The sequence below is a fragment of the Cyrtonyx montezumae genome, unplaced genomic scaffold (assembly GCF_038088225.1).
Source record: "Cyrtonyx montezumae isolate F1298 unplaced genomic scaffold, pur_monq_1.0 scaffold_11, whole genome shotgun sequence".
In the NCBI taxonomy this organism is placed as follows: Eukaryota; Metazoa; Chordata; class Aves; order Galliformes; family Odontophoridae; genus Cyrtonyx; species Cyrtonyx montezumae.
The window spans coordinates 3,175,649-3,193,088 of record NW_027071837.1 but is presented as its reverse complement, the minus strand read 5'-3'; the positions used below and the strand labels follow the sequence as shown (position 1 = coordinate 3,193,088).

At 47.0% G+C, this 17,440-nt stretch overlaps 1 protein-coding gene across 1 annotated transcript in view; it reads right to left on the bottom strand.

Moving 5' to 3' along the window:
- Positions 1 to 17,440, bottom strand: part of DOCK11 (dedicator of cytokinesis 11) — a 69,833-nt gene that overhangs the window by 31,390 nt on the left and 21,003 nt on the right. Inside the window, exons 7-26 of the mRNA XM_065729386.1 lie at positions 15,981 to 16,115; positions 14,974 to 15,151; positions 14,424 to 14,503; positions 14,063 to 14,146; positions 12,055 to 12,195; positions 10,583 to 10,792; positions 10,204 to 10,326; positions 9,786 to 9,868; positions 8,609 to 8,731; positions 8,367 to 8,443; positions 7,612 to 7,796; positions 7,471 to 7,536; positions 7,199 to 7,291; positions 6,673 to 6,796; positions 5,487 to 5,608; positions 4,983 to 5,069; positions 4,040 to 4,129; positions 2,519 to 2,637; positions 487 to 556; positions 284 to 409 (exon numbers count right to left, since the gene is read on the bottom strand). Coding sequence (XP_065585458.1) covers positions 284 to 409; positions 487 to 556; positions 2,519 to 2,637; positions 4,040 to 4,129; positions 4,983 to 5,069; positions 5,487 to 5,608; positions 6,673 to 6,796; positions 7,199 to 7,291; positions 7,471 to 7,536; positions 7,612 to 7,796; positions 8,367 to 8,443; positions 8,609 to 8,731; positions 9,786 to 9,868; positions 10,204 to 10,326; positions 10,583 to 10,792; positions 12,055 to 12,195; positions 14,063 to 14,146; positions 14,424 to 14,503; positions 14,974 to 15,151; positions 15,981 to 16,115 — 2,316 coding nt within the window. The remainder of the gene's footprint in view (positions 1 to 283; positions 410 to 486; positions 557 to 2,518; positions 2,638 to 4,039; positions 4,130 to 4,982; positions 5,070 to 5,486; positions 5,609 to 6,672; positions 6,797 to 7,198; positions 7,292 to 7,470; positions 7,537 to 7,611; positions 7,797 to 8,366; positions 8,444 to 8,608; positions 8,732 to 9,785; positions 9,869 to 10,203; positions 10,327 to 10,582; positions 10,793 to 12,054; positions 12,196 to 14,062; positions 14,147 to 14,423; positions 14,504 to 14,973; positions 15,152 to 15,980; positions 16,116 to 17,440) is intronic.

The following is a 17,440-nucleotide window of genomic DNA, read 5'->3' as shown; positions in this document are numbered from 1 at the left end:
GGCAGCAGTTTAGTTTTTCTCCCCTGTCTGGCTTGAAGGAAAGAGGTAAAATTGGGGAAATGGAAAGCCCTTGGCTATGGCTGGCCATGAGACTTAACACAGTGGGCTCTCTGCAAGAATTGTCTTTGTTGTAAGGGGAGAACCTCAAGGACACAGATTCAAGGAGCTATCCTAGTAGCTTCGCTCCTGTGGTGGGGTTGGATGGGTGGAAATGTTGGGCTTTGTACCAGATCCCCTTTTCCTCCCTTCTACCTCAGGCAACCAAGCACTGCCTGTACTTCACCTTGAGAAGCTTATTGATGGCGAGAAAATCTGCTGATTGTTTCAGGATCGTGGCCATGGAAAGGACCAGGATTTCATGGGTCATCTTAGCCTGCGTCACACTGGGTTTGTCAGCTCGGAACACATACTGAGAGGCAAGAAGGACAGTGTCAGCAGTGTGCCTGCTCCAACACGGAGCTTGTCGAGCAGTGAGCCGTGACTGACCTTTATGAAGGAGCGCAAGTAGTGGTCCAGGCCTTCCTCGTGGCACTTGGACACGATGTGCAGAAGAACCCTGGGCAGAAATGTGATCAGCATGCAACGTGAGGGCAAGTTCCTCCCACACACAAAAACAGTCACCACGTGTGCCCTATTCTGCTCCAACCCAAAGCCTCACCACTGGCTTTTCAGCCAGCATTTGCAGGCCAGTGTCCCTCACAGCTCTTGTGGCTGCACCATAGCTCAGCCTCCCCACTGAGCACTCAGAGCTGAGCACCCAAAGCCTCTTCTCTTGGTGTCACCGAGCCCAACCCAGTGCTCCCTGCACAAGGAGGCGAGGTGGAGGATTCCCTGAAGGGGACGCATCCTGCTCTTTATGCATGCCAGTGTGAAAGCCTGCAGCTACTTACACCCACACTGCAGCAAGCACTGGGCATCTGAACAACACTCAGGGGGTTAGGTAAGTCAAAAATGAAAATATGCAGTTCATCTGCTCTCAGCCAGCTCTCTTTGACTGGTGTTGCCCAACAGTGGCTGCATCCCCAGAGCAGCCACGCGGAGAACAAGCCCACTTTTGCCTCCTGCACATGCTGCAAATTCACCCACACTGTACAGTTCGTGGTGTGTTGAGTTTCTCCTCATTGTGAGCCCTGTCCTAATACTGGTAAGAATGACTATTACATCAAGTAAAAAAAAACTATGCAAATAAACAAATGAAACAACAACAAAAAAACAAAAGAACAATCTGAAATCTCAGCTGAGAAGTGGGGAAGAATTCTACATGGTTGTTTTACTCCGAACCCCCAAACTCTATTTTCTTCCCAATCCCCCACATTTACTAATTCTAAAGGCTCTTTTTTTAGTGAACTAACACATGTATCCTCCCTTGCTCCTAGTTACACTCTCTGAATTATTTTCAAGCTGTTGTCTTGTAGTTCACTGGGGGGACACAGCCCCTGGAGAACATGCCAGCCCTCTGGAAGCACTCCAGGCAGCTGACGAAGGCAGCAAGTGCCTGGTTTCCCAAGCCAATATCAGAGATTTACATTCCAGTTCAAGTCAGAGGGAACAACAAACTGTTGCACACTGTCACAGACCCCACAGGCCAAACCACAGAGAGGAGTTTACAAGCTGCTTTTCAGATACAGCGGGTTTTGAAATGCCACTCTGCAATCCTGGATAGGAAAACAGTTGTCATTAACAGAGAGCTATGGACAAACTGGAAGGGATTGATCCAAGCTTTGAAAAAATTGGCTGAGGGACACATGGGAGCTGATCAGTCAGGAGGCGTCCTCTGTTCTTAGCAGAGTGGGAATGTGTTCCTCACAGGAGGAGATCACACATGCCACAGCACAGGACCATGACCACAATGGATCCTGCACCCCTGGGGACTCTGGGCTCAGCCTCTGACCTTTGGTTTCACTGGAGGGAGATGTTTTTGGCTGCACATGTCCTGGAGTTGGAGCAAGACCTCCATGGAGTGGCATCCGGCATCCCCCTCTGCACTGCGGTGCTTTATGGCAGAAGAGCCATAGGAGGAAGATGTTTGTGTTTAATGCACCCATCAATTTCCAAGCACAGGGGCCACAGGTAGGACAGAAAGCTGCTCTGTCACCTCGTGCTCCACTGGGAGCAGCAGCAGGGCACAAGGCAGCACTGCCCTCTGCGGGCTGCAGGCACTGCACAACCCCAGCAGCAAACCCTGCAGGAGACCTGAAACCTCCACAATGAAGCCTCTGAGCCACAAATAAATAATTCTATTAATCCAACCCCTGCTCCCAGGTTTGTCCCCTCATCTCCTCGTTGTCCCCACCTCTACTTCTCAGCAGTTATCTTTAAGATCACGCATTTCCCCCGGGCAGCTCACAGACCCCATGCTGCCCTGTGCCACCTGGACATGCTGTGTGAGTGTCAATTGGCAGCCATGGACAGCCAGTGCTGTCACTTAGCACCCTGCACTGGGAAACCACCCCGCCTTGCACTGTAATTTGTGGCTTTGCATTTGTAACAGAAGACAGATAGTTTAGCAGACACTCACATGGTGCAGTTGACAGCTACTTCATCTTCCTGGGTCACATTTGTAAGGACTCTAAATAGTTGCATAAGAATTACAGGTAGAAACTGAATCATTACTTGGATCTCCATGGCGTGTAAACACTAAAACAAATGTTCAAAACACAGACACTTTTAGTTCAACAGTTTGCAGATGTTAAACATTTACAGTCCACAGACATTTCTGGGGCAATATGGCAGGCATTAGAAAATGCTTTGGGGTGCGGGTGTCAGCCTGCCAGAGGACTTGAACCCCAAACAGCACTCACTGCCTGCATCCAACTCATGGATCCCAGCTGTGTGCCCTCAGGGAGCAACATGAATCACTCCTGGCAGGTATTAATCTTCCTCTCAGATGTGCCAAGGCAGCTGTGACTTAATTAGAGGTCACATGCTATAAGCTGACCCCGGTAACCCAGAACTTAGGGCAGAAGTTTTGCTTCCAACTCTTCTTGCCACTTGATGGGATCAAGTCCCATTTTCACAAATGCCTTTGCAAAGTCCTGATGCTTGACAGCTTGCAGTGAGACCTTTCTCTAGGGGGCACAGCTTGCTATTGGAAATGGGATATAAGTGATCTGGTGAAGGTCAGGATCATCTGGTGCATGCACCATTGACCCATCAAGTAGACCTCTTTTGCCTGAGCATCGTGATGTGAGTCTAGGAAAAACGATGTGTTACATTTTCAGTTTTTAAACTGCAAATCTAAATCTTAAATCCTCATGTAAATATTTAAATTACTGAAATTACTGATGTCTCAGAAGTAAGAAGCTCCCACTTGTGGTCAGCATGGAAATGTCTCCCTGTCTGCAGACTGCGGTGAGGTCAAAGCAACTGTTCTTTTAGTGCTTGGCTCCCAAACCTGACATATTTTTACTGCTCAGGGTATTTGTACACCATGTGAAACACACTCAATAACTCTGTGATGATAAATCCCCATCACTGGAAGTAATGCAGCAATTTCAAACACAGGCAGCTATGGAAGGAAGCAAGGACACTGAAGAGCCAAGGAAGGCATCCCCTACAGAAGCCTCTGCTGAGCCCACTCCAGTGCCCTTACTCATTCTGCAGTGAGCATCAAAAACCTGGGTATGGGGTCACAGCCCATCTGTGGTCAAACTTCACCAATCTCACTGACCTTTTTCAGCCTGAAAAAAGTCCTGATTTGAATGGATATATTCCCAAAAGAGAGGAATTGCGCTACAGCTTTTAAAGTTTAAATCAGATGTAGGGCAGCAAGGGCTGGGGGGAGCATACAAGTTTACTGGCAGGAGGCTGTGCCATGAGCATGGCAGGGTGATGCTGACTGATTGTTTCATCTCCTGGGAAAGGCAGCAGGAAACAGCACATAGACAGCAGAAGGTCATGTCAGTGAGCAAAGGTAAGGCTCTTGCACAACCGACCCCAGCACTGTCCAAGTGAGTGCATGTTCCTACAGAATAAAGCTCTGGGTATTTACTGATGATGCAGAAAACATAATGAAAGCCCACTGACAGGCAGTGTTCACCTTTAGGTATTTAACAAGCTCTCCAGGGACTTCCTTCACACCTGCCTGAACCAGCTGGCAGTACTGGAAGAATTTGTGCAAATGCATATCCTGGAAGAGATAAAAAGCAAGTTCAGTGCGGCAGCATCAGTCTCTGCCAGTTCCTACATTCCTGCTTACACCTGAAACTCTGCTGACAGACCCACAGCAGTGAGCTAGGATCATGTCCCTAGCAAGCCCCATGTCAGTATCAATAGCATTCTTGGCCCCCAGCTGCCACCCCCCAGTACAACAGCACTTCAGCAACTCTTCATGACTGCCACAGCTTCTCCATTCTCCTCCCTCCTCCTCTCAAGCTAAATTTAATTACTGGGTTATTTAATCCTGAAAAGGATCTGGGAATGTATTTTGAAGGGAAGTGGAGATAATGTGCTGTACAAAATCAGGAAGACCTTAAAACAGGTTTAGATTATGCTGAAAACAATGCAGCTGATCCCACGCAGCACAGGGCAGCAAGTCCTGCCAAGGGCATTTCCCTGTGAGCAGTGCAGACAGGCAGTGCCCTGGAGCATCTGCTGGGAATCTTTGCTGCACATCACATGAAGCTTAGGGAAGTCCATCACCATGGCAAGTCAGCAGAACACTTAAGGACTAAGCTGAACTCCCTAAACTGGTTTCAAAGGGAAATGAGGTATCTGGTTTTCCTGTGAAAAGTGTCTGCTGGGTCCTGCTAGTTACAGAGCCATTGGCCAAGATAACATCAGCACCTCCCAGTGCTCATTCACTCACACAGCTGCCTCATCACACCCAGACAAAGCAGCAATCCCCGGCCAGGAATCCTAGACCTGCTGCTAGAGAAGCATCTCAGTGCTGCTCTGCTAATAACAGAGAAGCAGCAGAAATACAGCACACACTTCCTGTGCATTTGCGTTAAAAGTCCACAAGGGCGACACGCTCAACCTACCTGGGTGTAAATGGTTGAGTCCAAGTGGATTCTGATTTTAAAAAGTGGCTTTGCTCCATCCACCCACTTCGCATCCACGCTGGACTGCTGTGAACAGATAACATACAGGCACTGGGCTTCAGACTGTGGGGAGAAGGTGGCTGTGTGCAGGCAGACACTGGGTCAGAAGGTAAGGTTGGCATGATACGACTGCAAACACAGCAGGGCAGGGCTGCCCACAGGAGAACACGCTCACAGAACACATGGCCACTCTCCTGCTGTGCACCACATGCAACAGCCCAGTCCAACCTATCACAAAAATATTCTTTGCAACCTACACAGCTACAGACAGTAGAATGAAAGTGTCCCTTCTGCCACCCTTATGAACCACAAGTTTTGAGGGCTACACTGGCTGTGAAGATCTTTCCAGCCACGTACAAGCACAAGCCCATAACTTACGGGGCAGCGAAAGCTCAGCTTTCCTCTTCCCTTTATATTTAAGCCCACTTTAAATGTCTTCCCTACCCTTCGTGGCTCTGTGTCCCCAAGACCCAGGTAGCCAGGTGGAAGGTTGGATGAAACAGGCAAGTGTCGTTCCAGGGTGACAATCCGTCCATCCTTCAGCAACGGGACCCAAGCGTATCCCACTGCAGAGGCAACCAATGGACACAGTTAGCAGACACAGTGATATGTGGTTAGCTCAAGCTCCAAAAATTGCTGTGTCTCACTCTACAAAAACCCAACTCCCAGTTATGCAAGTGGCTCCTACCAGGCAAGGATCAATCATGTCAGCCTTGCTAAAACATATTTTACCTGCTGCCTCAGTGAACAAAATTCAGCACAACCGAGATCAGGAATGGGATTGAGGAGGAGAAACTATGTGCGAGCCTTGAGTGAAGTGGCAAGGTTCTTTAGTTACCCAAAGACCAGCTGGAAGGAGAAGCATCCCAACCCATCCTCACAAAACTGGTGAGGGGCCTGGAGCACAAGTCTTATGAGGAGCGGCTGAGGGAGCTGGGATTGTTCAGTCTGGAGAAGAGGAGGCTCAGAGGAGACCTTATTGCACTCTACCACTTCCTGAAGGGGGGTTGTGGTGAGGAGGGGGTAGGCCTCTTCTCCCTGATAAGTAATGACAGGACGAGAGGGAATGGCCACAAGTTGTGCCGGGGAAGATTTAGATTAGACCTGAGGAAGCATTTCTTTTCTGAAAGAGTGGTCAGGCACTGGAATGGCCTGCCTAGGGAGGTGGTTGAGGCACCATCCCTAGCGCTGTTCAAGAAGCGTTTAGATGAGGTGCTAAAGGACTTAATTTAGTAGTTGGGTAGAGATAGTGATAGGAGGATGGTTGGACTAGATGATCTTATAGGTCCTTTCCAACCTTATGAACTTATGAACTTATGAACCAGGGGGACTTCAGCAAGCTCAGTCTTCTACACGTGCCCAGTGTTGGCAGGAGTGGCCCCTGAGGCCCTGATCTTGAGCCAAGTGCTTGGAAGTGGTTTGACTGACTCTTGCCCATTCATACATGTCAAGTCAAGGATGTTAGGTACTAGCAGCAAAATTTGAGCGTCACTATACACAGCTTAAACCCACAATTTGTCTTAGGTTGCTCCCATAAAAGCAAATGTAGATAGACAACTGTTTTAGTCAAGTATTTTTTCATATCCCTACATTTATTTTATCTTGGACGTAATGTAAGCAGTGAACATACCTTGAGTTTCAACGATGTCCTGTTTTTTCGATGTTGCCTTTGTATTAATTTCACAGCTGACATGATAGAAGGTGAAAAGCAAATGATGCTTTTGATGGAGGTGAATTGGAAGCTCAATTTTAATCTAAAATGATATCATGATAGGTAAGACTGTATTTTTAATCACGGAATAATAACTTTAAGTTCTATTTTATTTCACAAACGTTACACGTTATGCAGTCACACAAGACAGATTCCTACCATCTTAGACAACTCCTGACTAACATTTTCAGCACATTTGCACATTACTTATTAATGGTGGTATGTGATTGGAGTGCACAAAGCGTGACAGTAAAAACCACAGAAAACAAACTGGCATTAAAAATTGATAAGATCTCTGGCTCTGCTGGGTTCTTCTACTGAGGGGAAAAAAGCTGATGTTTGTTTTTTAACCTGTATTTCACCCAGTCCTGGAAACAGAGGTATCCTGAAAAGCTGCTTGGCTTTGTGGCATCTAGGAAAGTTTATTTCCACCATTTTGCTTTACCTCATCGTAGAACTCCGGGCTCTGGTTGTGATGCAGCACAGCTGCATATGCATTGGATGTCAGGAGCTGGCCTCCAGGTTTGCCATAGATACACTGGAAATGCAAATGAGAAGGTGGGTACAGGGTTGCTGCCACCCTAAATTAGATGACCAGATGGAAACAGTGAGCACAGAAACTCTGTTTTCCTATTGCTCTGGTCAGCCTGGTTGGCATATGGTACAAAGCAGCAAACAAATGTCAGCCCCAGGCCACTAGAAATAAAAGGTACTCACCTTTAGTGGCCTGGCATCAGCTTCATCTGAATCCCTGAACTCAATGCAGACAGCAATGTTCCTTGCCTGAATTAGAGAACAGGAGGATGAGCCACAGCCTCAGGTCAGCAGCATCACTCCAGAGCCCACCAAATCACTCACCTTCGCAAACACTTTCTGGTTTTCATACTTCAAATGCAAGGGGTACACATAAAGGTGGTTTTTGTAGACAGTGAAAGGATAACAGTATTTTGCAACTTCTGGGACAAGCTCCTCCACTTCAACTGCAATGTTCTCACAGCTCTTCTCAAAAGGCTTTATAGGGATATAAGAAGCTGTCACACAATCTAAAAGAGAAGGAAAGGATGAGCACATGCTCCACAAACACAGGAAGCACAGCTCGTGTGGCATGAAATTTGCAGGTCTGAAACTGCCATTGCTCCTGAGAGCTCAGTTCTCTCATGCCAGAGGGCCATGTGTGTGACCAAGCAGTGGAGAATGGCCCACTCCATAGAAATAATTAGGGGGAAATCCTCCTCTTCAGTAACAACTGAGGTCCCCAGCTGCACTAACAACACTGAGAAAAGATGGTGCACAAGAACCACAGGACTCTGCTCTTCTTGCCAGAAGGGACTGCAGAAGTGTCACTGCTGAAGCTCTGAAAAAAGTCAAAGAGCCTTTTGGCCTTTCTATGGCTGCTTTCTTTCCAAGCAGATTGTGACACCCTCAGGTAAACCTATGCACCTGGACCACATCTCTCTACAGAATCCATCAGAAAGATGTCGGTGGTTGTGTTGAATTACTGATTTCTTATTTCAACCCCAACATGTTCCTACTAATGAAACAGAAAAGCTCCCAGTGCAAGCACTAACTCCTGAAGCTCCATCAGCATTTATTTTCAGGTCCAACATCCTTACTTGTGAAGTCCAGCGGGATGTCTTTGATGACAATATTCAAGTGGGCTGGAATGATCTGCAGTTTTGTCTTCTCTGGTCTGCATTAGGAAAAAAGGAACAAGATGGTGAATCTTAAAAATTCAAGTGCTGAACCCATCAGCAGGGGTTTTAGCTACCTCCTGAGCACTGTTATCTCAAGCTTACACCTACTGCTTAAAAATGTATGTTAAAAGGCCCGTTTGGCCTCTGCACCAGGCTCTTACTTCTTATACTCTGCTAAGAGCTTCAGCATATCTTCATTCGAGAGTTTGCCACTGTCTTGCTTGTACAAGGGTGAGAATTTTCCTTCAGCATCGAGAGTGCCCTGGGAGTCTTTGAACACCGGTCTGCAGAAAAGAAGAAACACATTTCCTAAATGTTGTAAAGATGCAGCCATCCAAGGTCTTTGGCAGGCTGAAGGGAGGTTGATCAGGTGAGGGATTCTCTGACTACCTCCAGACCTCCTGATCCCTCTCCCATCCTCATGTGGTGCTTAGACCCCACATTCTGCAACACACTTTGTCACACAGCATTGCATGGAGCATCCTCTGTCTTTTTATCCAAGTGAGACGTATGCACTCAGCCCAGCTCCACGTCAATCCACTTCTACTAACACTGAGTGGTAAAGTATCTTCCTGGCTGCTCACATGAGGACTAGAATAAGGGCTGAGGCACTGAGCAGGGTGTGGGCTGGCTTTCATGAATGGAGCAGAGTGCCAATGCCATAGGAAAATCAAGCTTCAGAATACACACAGCAAGCTGCATGCCATCAAATCCCAGCCCACTGTGACAGTCATCCGATTTTCCTATGTCATTACTGTCCCTTGTGTCAGCACCAAATGGCAATTTAGCAACAGGAGACAGTGGCAGAGAATCGAACTTGCCTGCAGGGCCTTCTTTCAACATGAGTTTTAAGGAAGTTAGCACTGAAATAACAGCGATGGAATACGGTCACTACCTCCAGTCGTTCCCAAGAACATTAATTAAAGCAGAGTCAGAGATGGAGGAGTAACTGCTGATTCTCTCTCCTCTTATCCCCTCCCTGGCAATGTATGGTGCCAGAGGGTAATTTCTGCACCGATTCTCATAGTAGCACAGGACAGGTTAATCCAGCCATGGGGACGTTCTGCCTTGAAATCAGTAGCTGCAGGTCAGTGGGAAGGTTACCGTCTTCCCAGCACTGTTTACTATTTAATATTTTGTTTCTAATTCTAGATAGAGCATTTCAGGCCAATTCACGTTCTGCCTGAGAAGTCGGGGCCAGATTCTGACCTCTGTTGCTTCCATGCAGCCTCACTGACTTCAGCAGCTTGGCCCTTCGCCCACTCAGCCTGATGCTGTCCCAGATCACTGACAGCAGCAGCTCCCAACCCAGCAAAAGCACAGTCCAAGGCCACTAACCTGGCAGCCCAGCCAAAGGGCATCCGGTACTGCCCCAGACGGCTGCACACCTGCTTGGCCACCTTATGGACCTTCTGGGCTGTCTGCAAAACACAAGAGAGAAGGTGAGCATGTGCCACTGCTTCCATGCTGCACTGGGAATAGAAAAGAGAGGGCTACGTTCTCCAGGGAGGAGATGCCCTGTGTTTCATGATGCACAGCACTGCATGCACACAGCGTAGCATGGCCTGAGCAGCTGACAGAAAATCCCTGCCACATCACACCATGCATAATGAGATTACAGCACAGGCAGTATGGAGACCAGACTTTGCCAGAAAGCAGCTAAAGTGCAGCAGACACATCCCACGCTACAGACCATGCTACTGACCACAGCAGCAGGCAGCGTCACTAATGAGACCCCCCCATGACCCCATCTCACCTTCCCTGGGTCCGAGTTTTTCATGTACGGTTCTGCACAGTGTGTAATGCTGCCCTGCAGCACCTTCTCCACACGGGCCACCAGGAAGATCTCCACATGTGGGTCGGTCACAGAGAAAACACCCTACAACAGACAAGATGGAAGGCTGTCAGCAAGTGGGATACCCTACTTGCACCTCTGGGTTTGGCACTGATTGTCCCATCCAGAGCTCACACAGACCCTGCTCTGGCAGCTGCCATGGATGGGCTATGGGATCTCTCAGGGTTTGAGAATGGTCAGCTCCTGAAGAACTCTAGCTGGTGCCTGTGAGCCCACAGCAGCACACAGTACCCACAGCCATACAGAGACACAGAATGAGAGGACAAAATCAGTTCTTCACCCGTTTTATGTAGCGCAGGCAAGACTCAGGGATCCCGTGCACAAGGCTCTCGCCCGGCGAACGCCCCTTCACATCCTCTGCCCTGGAAGCTGCCAGATCCAGCAGCATGTCACGAACAGGAGGAGGATTCAGGTCCACGTGGAAGTCCGCAGAAATCTTGCAGTTATTTTTCAGGTCAAATAAAGCCAAGCTGAGGAAAAAAGGCTCAACCTGCAAATGGAACACACGTGTCAAAAAAGGCATGGTTCATGCTCATGGTTATTCACGTGCATTGCCTTCCTGGCCAGGAAGTTCCATTAGTTTTGTCTATCAGAATTTTCCAGGATTCTTATAATTCGTGCTTATTTGCTTTGTAAAGTCGTAAATCCACTTTTCCCCTTCATTATCTTATTTAAATTTTAAAAAAGGCTTCCATAAAAAAAAAACCAAAACAGCAAGTTTTCTATAAATGATAAACTACAAGTGTAGAGAAAAAACTATCCAATCAATCCTATCAATGATCCTAACAGGCACTGTCCATGAAAGGATAAAAGTGAAGGCTTGAAGAGAGGCTGTAGCACATCCAAGATGTTACAGCTTAAGACTGAGGTATTACATCAATACTAAAAGTGTGCCAATTGGGTCCAGCACTGGGCTGATAATATCAATCAAATAATATCAATCTGTTATCAGTAATGCATTCATCTGCTGGGAGGGACTGAAGAACAAGGCTGGTGTGCTGGCTGATCCCACCAGGACCACGATACCTTCAGCACAGATTGGTCTGCTGGTGCTGCTCCCTCTCAGCCCTGCAATGTCATCTGCTGCTCTGAGCACCCTTGTGTCAAAGGCTGATTCCTGTGCAGGACATGGTAATAGGGAGAACGTCTTGGGAAAAAGACTGGAGAAGCCTGGTTGGTTCAAGTCTGGCAGACCAAAGTCAGAGGAGAGAGATAATTGCTGGCTACAATTTTCTGAGCTGGAGGCTCAGGAATAGCTTTTTGAGCTAAGGAACAGCTTTGGCACAATAACAAATGCATAGAATAAAGTGGCTGTGAATACTGTTGGTCAGGGAGATTTCAGAACAGGGAAATCCCTTGCCATTAGAGGAAATGAAATAAAACTCAGCAGTGTGTGGCTTGGAGATGGAGCTTAATCCTTTACCAACAGGACTTTCACAGGGATCAGAATACTGCAGACACACTCCCTGTTCCCTGTGCTTCTGAACCTCTGACTTCCTAGTAGCATCAGTTCCTGGCAGGCCAAGGTATGGTAGGGCAACTCCATTCCAAGATTTATTTTTGGAACACCAGAATACTGTGTCAGACAAACCCCACAAAGAACCTGGGCCAGCAGACACCACCTGCCCAGGCCCCACCATAGCTCAAGGCAGAATGAGACTCCTTTACCCATCCAGATCAACCTGCCATAGGTTTTCATTGCCAGTGAGAGGAGAAAATAGACAAAGCAGGAAACACCAGAGCTCTCCTTACATTGGTGGGTCCTCCCTCTGACTGGTCACCGAGCTGAGCGAGGAGGTTGAGGGACAAATCTTGGCAGCAGACCACAAAGCGCCTGCTGCTCTTCTCCTCAAATGGCTTCACGTCCGGCTCCAGCCCTGAGAAGTCCAGCCTCTAGACAGCAAACAAACAAATCTGGTCTCATTAAAAAAGAAAATACACCCCCAAATAATGCTAAGGAATCAGCCCAACCTAAACCATTTTTGTTAAAGCAGTGCAAAGAGTACGAGACGTTCACAAATGAGTGCCACTTTGTGATGTTACACAAATGCGTTCAAGGCATGAATTCATGGGGATGTATCAATTTTTAGCAGTCTGATTTGAAGAGCACAGAAAACTAAACCTCAGAATGATTTCAGTTCCTTCCTGCTTTGCTGTAACCCTGGGGGATCTTCCCAAAACACCATTTAGAGCTTGGGGAAGAAAGTGGAATATAAGCCGTCGTTACCCTCAGAAAAGTATCTTCCACTTTGAAGATTTGACTAGTTTAAGAGATGGTCCCCCTGCCTGAAATAGAGAGAAGGCACATGCTTATGGGATCATGAGCATCTCAAATTGAAGGCATTTCTAAATGCAAGACAATAAGTGGCATGGTTAGCAACAACAAGGGCTGCCTGCAGAGCTGGCTGGGAAATCCAAACAGCTTTGGTTCTAATCACATCCTTCCTAACCCAGCACACCCACAGCTTGTGACTTGCTCAGCGTCCACCCTTCTCAGAGAGCAGGCATGTACGTGACCAAAATGCCATCATCAGAGAAAGACTCACAACCTTCACCACTCTCAGTGTCCTGGGCACCAACCCCCCCTTGAACACCAGCACACCTCTCAGTGACACAGCTCTATTAGCTTTTTCCTCCTTAAGTTCTACAGAACCTGCTTGCAAATGTGAGACAGGATATCTCACAATTAAGTAATTTGTGCAAAACAGGGTGTGATTGTTCATCTGATTCGGAGGAACTCTTCCCACTGTTTTCTCCATTTCCCTTCTATGAGGAAAGTACATTGTGGGTGCATGTTCCTGCTCCCAGTTTCCTCTGCAGCAGGCTCACAAGCACGCACACACTGCACTGACTGGAGTAACCAAAATCACCTGATTCTGGTTGTCAGGTCTTTGAGCAGATCTGGCTGCCCCATGCCATGAAGAAGAGCTCTGTGTATGTAGGTACTGAAAGGGATTAAAAAAAAATAATAATCTTCCCTGGATGCTTCAGGGCTATCTGTCAAATACCTTAAAGGAGTGCCAGGAGAAAAGCTCATTTAGTACAATTAAACTTTTTAAAGCCTAATTACATTTCCTTGTTAAACCAGAATTATTTTTTTTCCCCACAGGTGTGAACAAGCCAAAGTGTGCCAGAAAGGGAACCAGAAACTAAGAAAGGACTTGGAACAATTCTCTGAAACTGTGTTAACAATTGCTGCTCATTCCACTGAAATCCCACAGCTGGCTCTTGGCAGAGAGCTCAGCAGAGAGGTCAAAGCTGAGCAGAAAAGAAGCCAAATAGTGCACAAACCCCACATTGGACATGAGAACAGTGCATGGAGTTTCTTCCGTTTGTATCTCCCTACATTTGAAGACTGCAGTTGGCCTCCAGCATCACTGCTCACTCCTCCAGATGCACTGAGACCATGCAGCACTGCAGCTCTCCTTGCAATCCCACATCTGCTGCTTCTGCCCCAGTGTGGGACCTGCCCCAGAGGCCCAGATGACAGGTTTGAGATGCAGAAACAAGATGCATCACAGAAGGCAGCAAAGTTGGTGGGAGGCCATGTGTGGGGCTGCTGCAAGTGCTCCCTTTATTTGAGCTATCAAGTGAGCACTGATTTGTTCAGACCTCATTGACAGGGACACGGGCTGAACTTCTCCACTCTGCCAAAAAACGTCCTGTATCTGCAGGCAAACGCTGTGGTTGTTTAAGGAAATAGAGGAGGCATGATGCTAAGGGAGCAAAACCTCACATTTGCCAACAGGGGAATGTTTACCTGGACTTCTGGGTCAAAAGAAAAGAGGTTTTGTCTTCCATCATTTCTGCTCAGTTTGTTCAGCTGATCTGTTTCTCTTCCATACTAGGACAAAGAAAAGCATTGATGTTACTGCCCGGCCTCACATCCATTAGATGAAAGAATGGCAGCAAAATAAAATAAATATTTGTCAGGTTCCCTTTGTGAAGGGGCAAGGCTTCCCAGCTGTATCCACCAACACCACACAGAGTAAAGCAATGGGGCTCTGCTGACTGAGAAAGCAGACAGAAGTAGGCAGCTGCACTCTGGATTGTGCAGGAGATAGACGTGGTGGAGAGAGTGAGAGATGGGGCTGGGAGGGCGATCCCTGCAAACACAATACCTTCATCAGCTCTGGATGCATGCTTCTCTCCAGGCTCTCCAGGATGTTTTCTGATTTACCCTGCGTGCTCGATTCATCATCTGCAAGGACACGAAAAGCAGATGTTCAAAACAACTGCAGGAGCACCATTCTATTTTCCTCTGCCAGAAAGCATCCTGCAATATTTGCTTACAATAGCACAAAAATAGTTTATGGATAAATAATAGAGACTTTTCCACTTGGATGTAAGATTTTTCCATACGTTGTTAATAGCAGAATGTACTATTAACAGCCCTGCTAGGTTTTTCCAAAGCAGAACTTCAGCCCAGATCCAACTTTCCAGGGGTCTTGAAACGTTGCCATGGATTTCCCATCCAGAGGAAGGGTCATGTTTCTCTCCACTTTTATCCTTCAGAATACTGTCTGCATTACACTAAGCCATTTGGCATAACATTATGTATCAGCCACAATTCTTGCTATTAATCCAGAAAGAAAGATGGATGCTTCTGCAGGCACCCTGCTTGCTTCCTGCTGGAGAAGGGTGAAGGCAGGTATTGATTGATAAACTGACCTTGTGCAGGTTCCACAGTATCTTTCTTCTCTTGCACCAAGCTCTCACTATTGCTCTGAATGATCTTTCTCAGAGTCACCAGCCACTCTTCCATCTCCTGCTCTGTTTCAGCTGCGAGGTAGTGGCTGTACTTATCTATTGTCTTGAGTTCAAATGCATAGCGACGCATTTTGGGACACTGAACAAAGAAGAGAGGGTAAGCTTTGTGTTACACCTCCCCCAGTAAATCAGCACGGTACTTTCTGCAAGGCTCCCCTCTGCAAAAGCATCCTAAACTGAAATACTGTAACAGGGAGACACACAAGGACCCTCCTTGGTACCTCTGCTGCAGTAATCATAGAGGGCTGTATGGTTATGATCACTCCACAGCTGCCAATTACTCTGAGAGTGGAATTAAGCCAGAATGAACCACAGACATTGCACTGAGGAACAGCAGCAAGCCCCCTCCTGCATCATTAGACCTTTAATATTTACACAGAGAAGCCAGGATCTGGATTTGTTCAACACAATAAGTAATGCAGCACATTCAGAGGAACCTATCTTAGAGGCAAGCAGGTCAATATCATTTTCTGATCTCTGTCTTCAAACAGCACTTCCCAATGAGAAAACCAGGCACATCTGCTGCAACTTGGGCAGTACATCCTGTACACTGCCAAGACAACTTCACTACTGTGTTAGCTGTGTTCAGAAAGATAAATGGAAATGCACAGCTCTGACTCATCTGTGCTGAAGCAAACAGCCCAAGTAATTCAAGCTTCCGTGTACCAGCTTGCCACACTTGGTGCTCAGAGCTCCAGCAGTGACAGGAACAGCAGAAGGCACAGCAGCGATGTGCTGCTACGCTTTGCTCTCAGCAAACCCAAATTTAAGCACAAATATCTACTCCTAAACCTTACAGGCGCTTTGGGAGCGGTTGCTAGGTCCTTCCTTTCACCTCTCAGTGGCACAGACTGAGCATTTCTATCTCTGAGCTCTCAAAGCATAAGCTCAAGTACAGGCACATCTACCTGGACAACGTCGTTGCAAGCATCCAGGAAAATACAGCCTTTGGATTCTTTCGAAATCTTCTCATCTTTGTAGGAATTAAGAATGTAGGAGCCATCTGTGAGTTGTGACAGGTAAAAATACCTCCGCTTGAATACCTGCAAAAGGACAATGTCTCACTCATGCAAGTACTCACTCTGCTGGTTATCACAAGCAACAGTTTCTGCCCTCCTGCTGTTGAGAAAACATCGTTACAAGAAGCACTGATGACCCTTGAGTACTGCAGACACCCCTTGGAGAATGACTTGGTTTTGTAATGAGAGATTTTGTCATCTACTTCAATTTTAATGTCTGTTGTTATTAGAAGTTTGTCTATCTAAAGCAAAGCCCCAGGGCTTCCAGCTCCTCTCTCAGCTGGCTCCAGCCTCAGTTATCTGCTCATGGCAAATCCAGATCAGTGCATCAGATTCATCCTGCCCTCCAGCTGGTATTTCTAGGCTCTTTTTGATAAAGACCTCAGAATTACGAAGTAAGTCTCCAGAAGACTTTGGGATAGACATGTGGAAATTCCAAGCCCTCAATTGCAAGCCAAAGAACACTGCAATCTGTGCAAGTGCTCGTGGTTTTGTTTGTTGTGGTTTTGTGTTGTTGTTCTCTCTAGCACATCTATTTTCATGAACTGGCTTTGGCATAGTGTGTTCAGTTCTCACCTCAAATGCAGTAAGTCAGGGAGAGGTATTTGGATTTTTGAGTTACTGTCATGAAGACTGAATTAATTAATTAACCAACACACTGTTCAGCTTTCTCTCAGAACACCTTCCTTCACACTTGTCAGCCCATAGGCACTGGACTATAACTCAGGAGAGCATTTTGGCAGCAATTAAGACAGCGCCATATGCTGGCAGGTGTGGGAGGCACAGGGTGCATCTCACAGTGGCTGGATATCACTCTTAGCAGAACCACAAAGCACCCCAGGCTGAGTGGCATTGCAAGGCTCTGAGCATTGCCATTGTTCTGAATACATGGAAGAACTACAAAGGAACACAATATTTCCCACTCCAGAAGGGAGACTACTGGTAATTCTGTGCTCCCATCACTGCTGACACAATCACACAGTAAAACCTCCTGCTCACTAGCATGGAACTGGAAAGGAGCACTGTGCCTAGCTCCTCTGAATGGCATCATCTAGATGAATAGAAACTGTAATTACCAACAAAGCTAAGAACCTCACTGCAGCCATCCCTCAGCTGCACAGAGTAACTACAGAGTATTCTCTCTGCTGTAAGAAGGCAGCTAGCTGCACAGTGGAATATTGGACAGGCTCCTTGCCACGGCAAAAACCTGAGGTGGAACTATTAAAAATTTCCACTGCAAAACCTAAGCAATGTCAGGCCAGATTATGTGCAAGGGAGAACAAGAGAGAAGGCAGCTGTTGCTTTGAGGTCAGTAGTGCTCTTTCTCCTCAGTGACATCATCCCTGCTT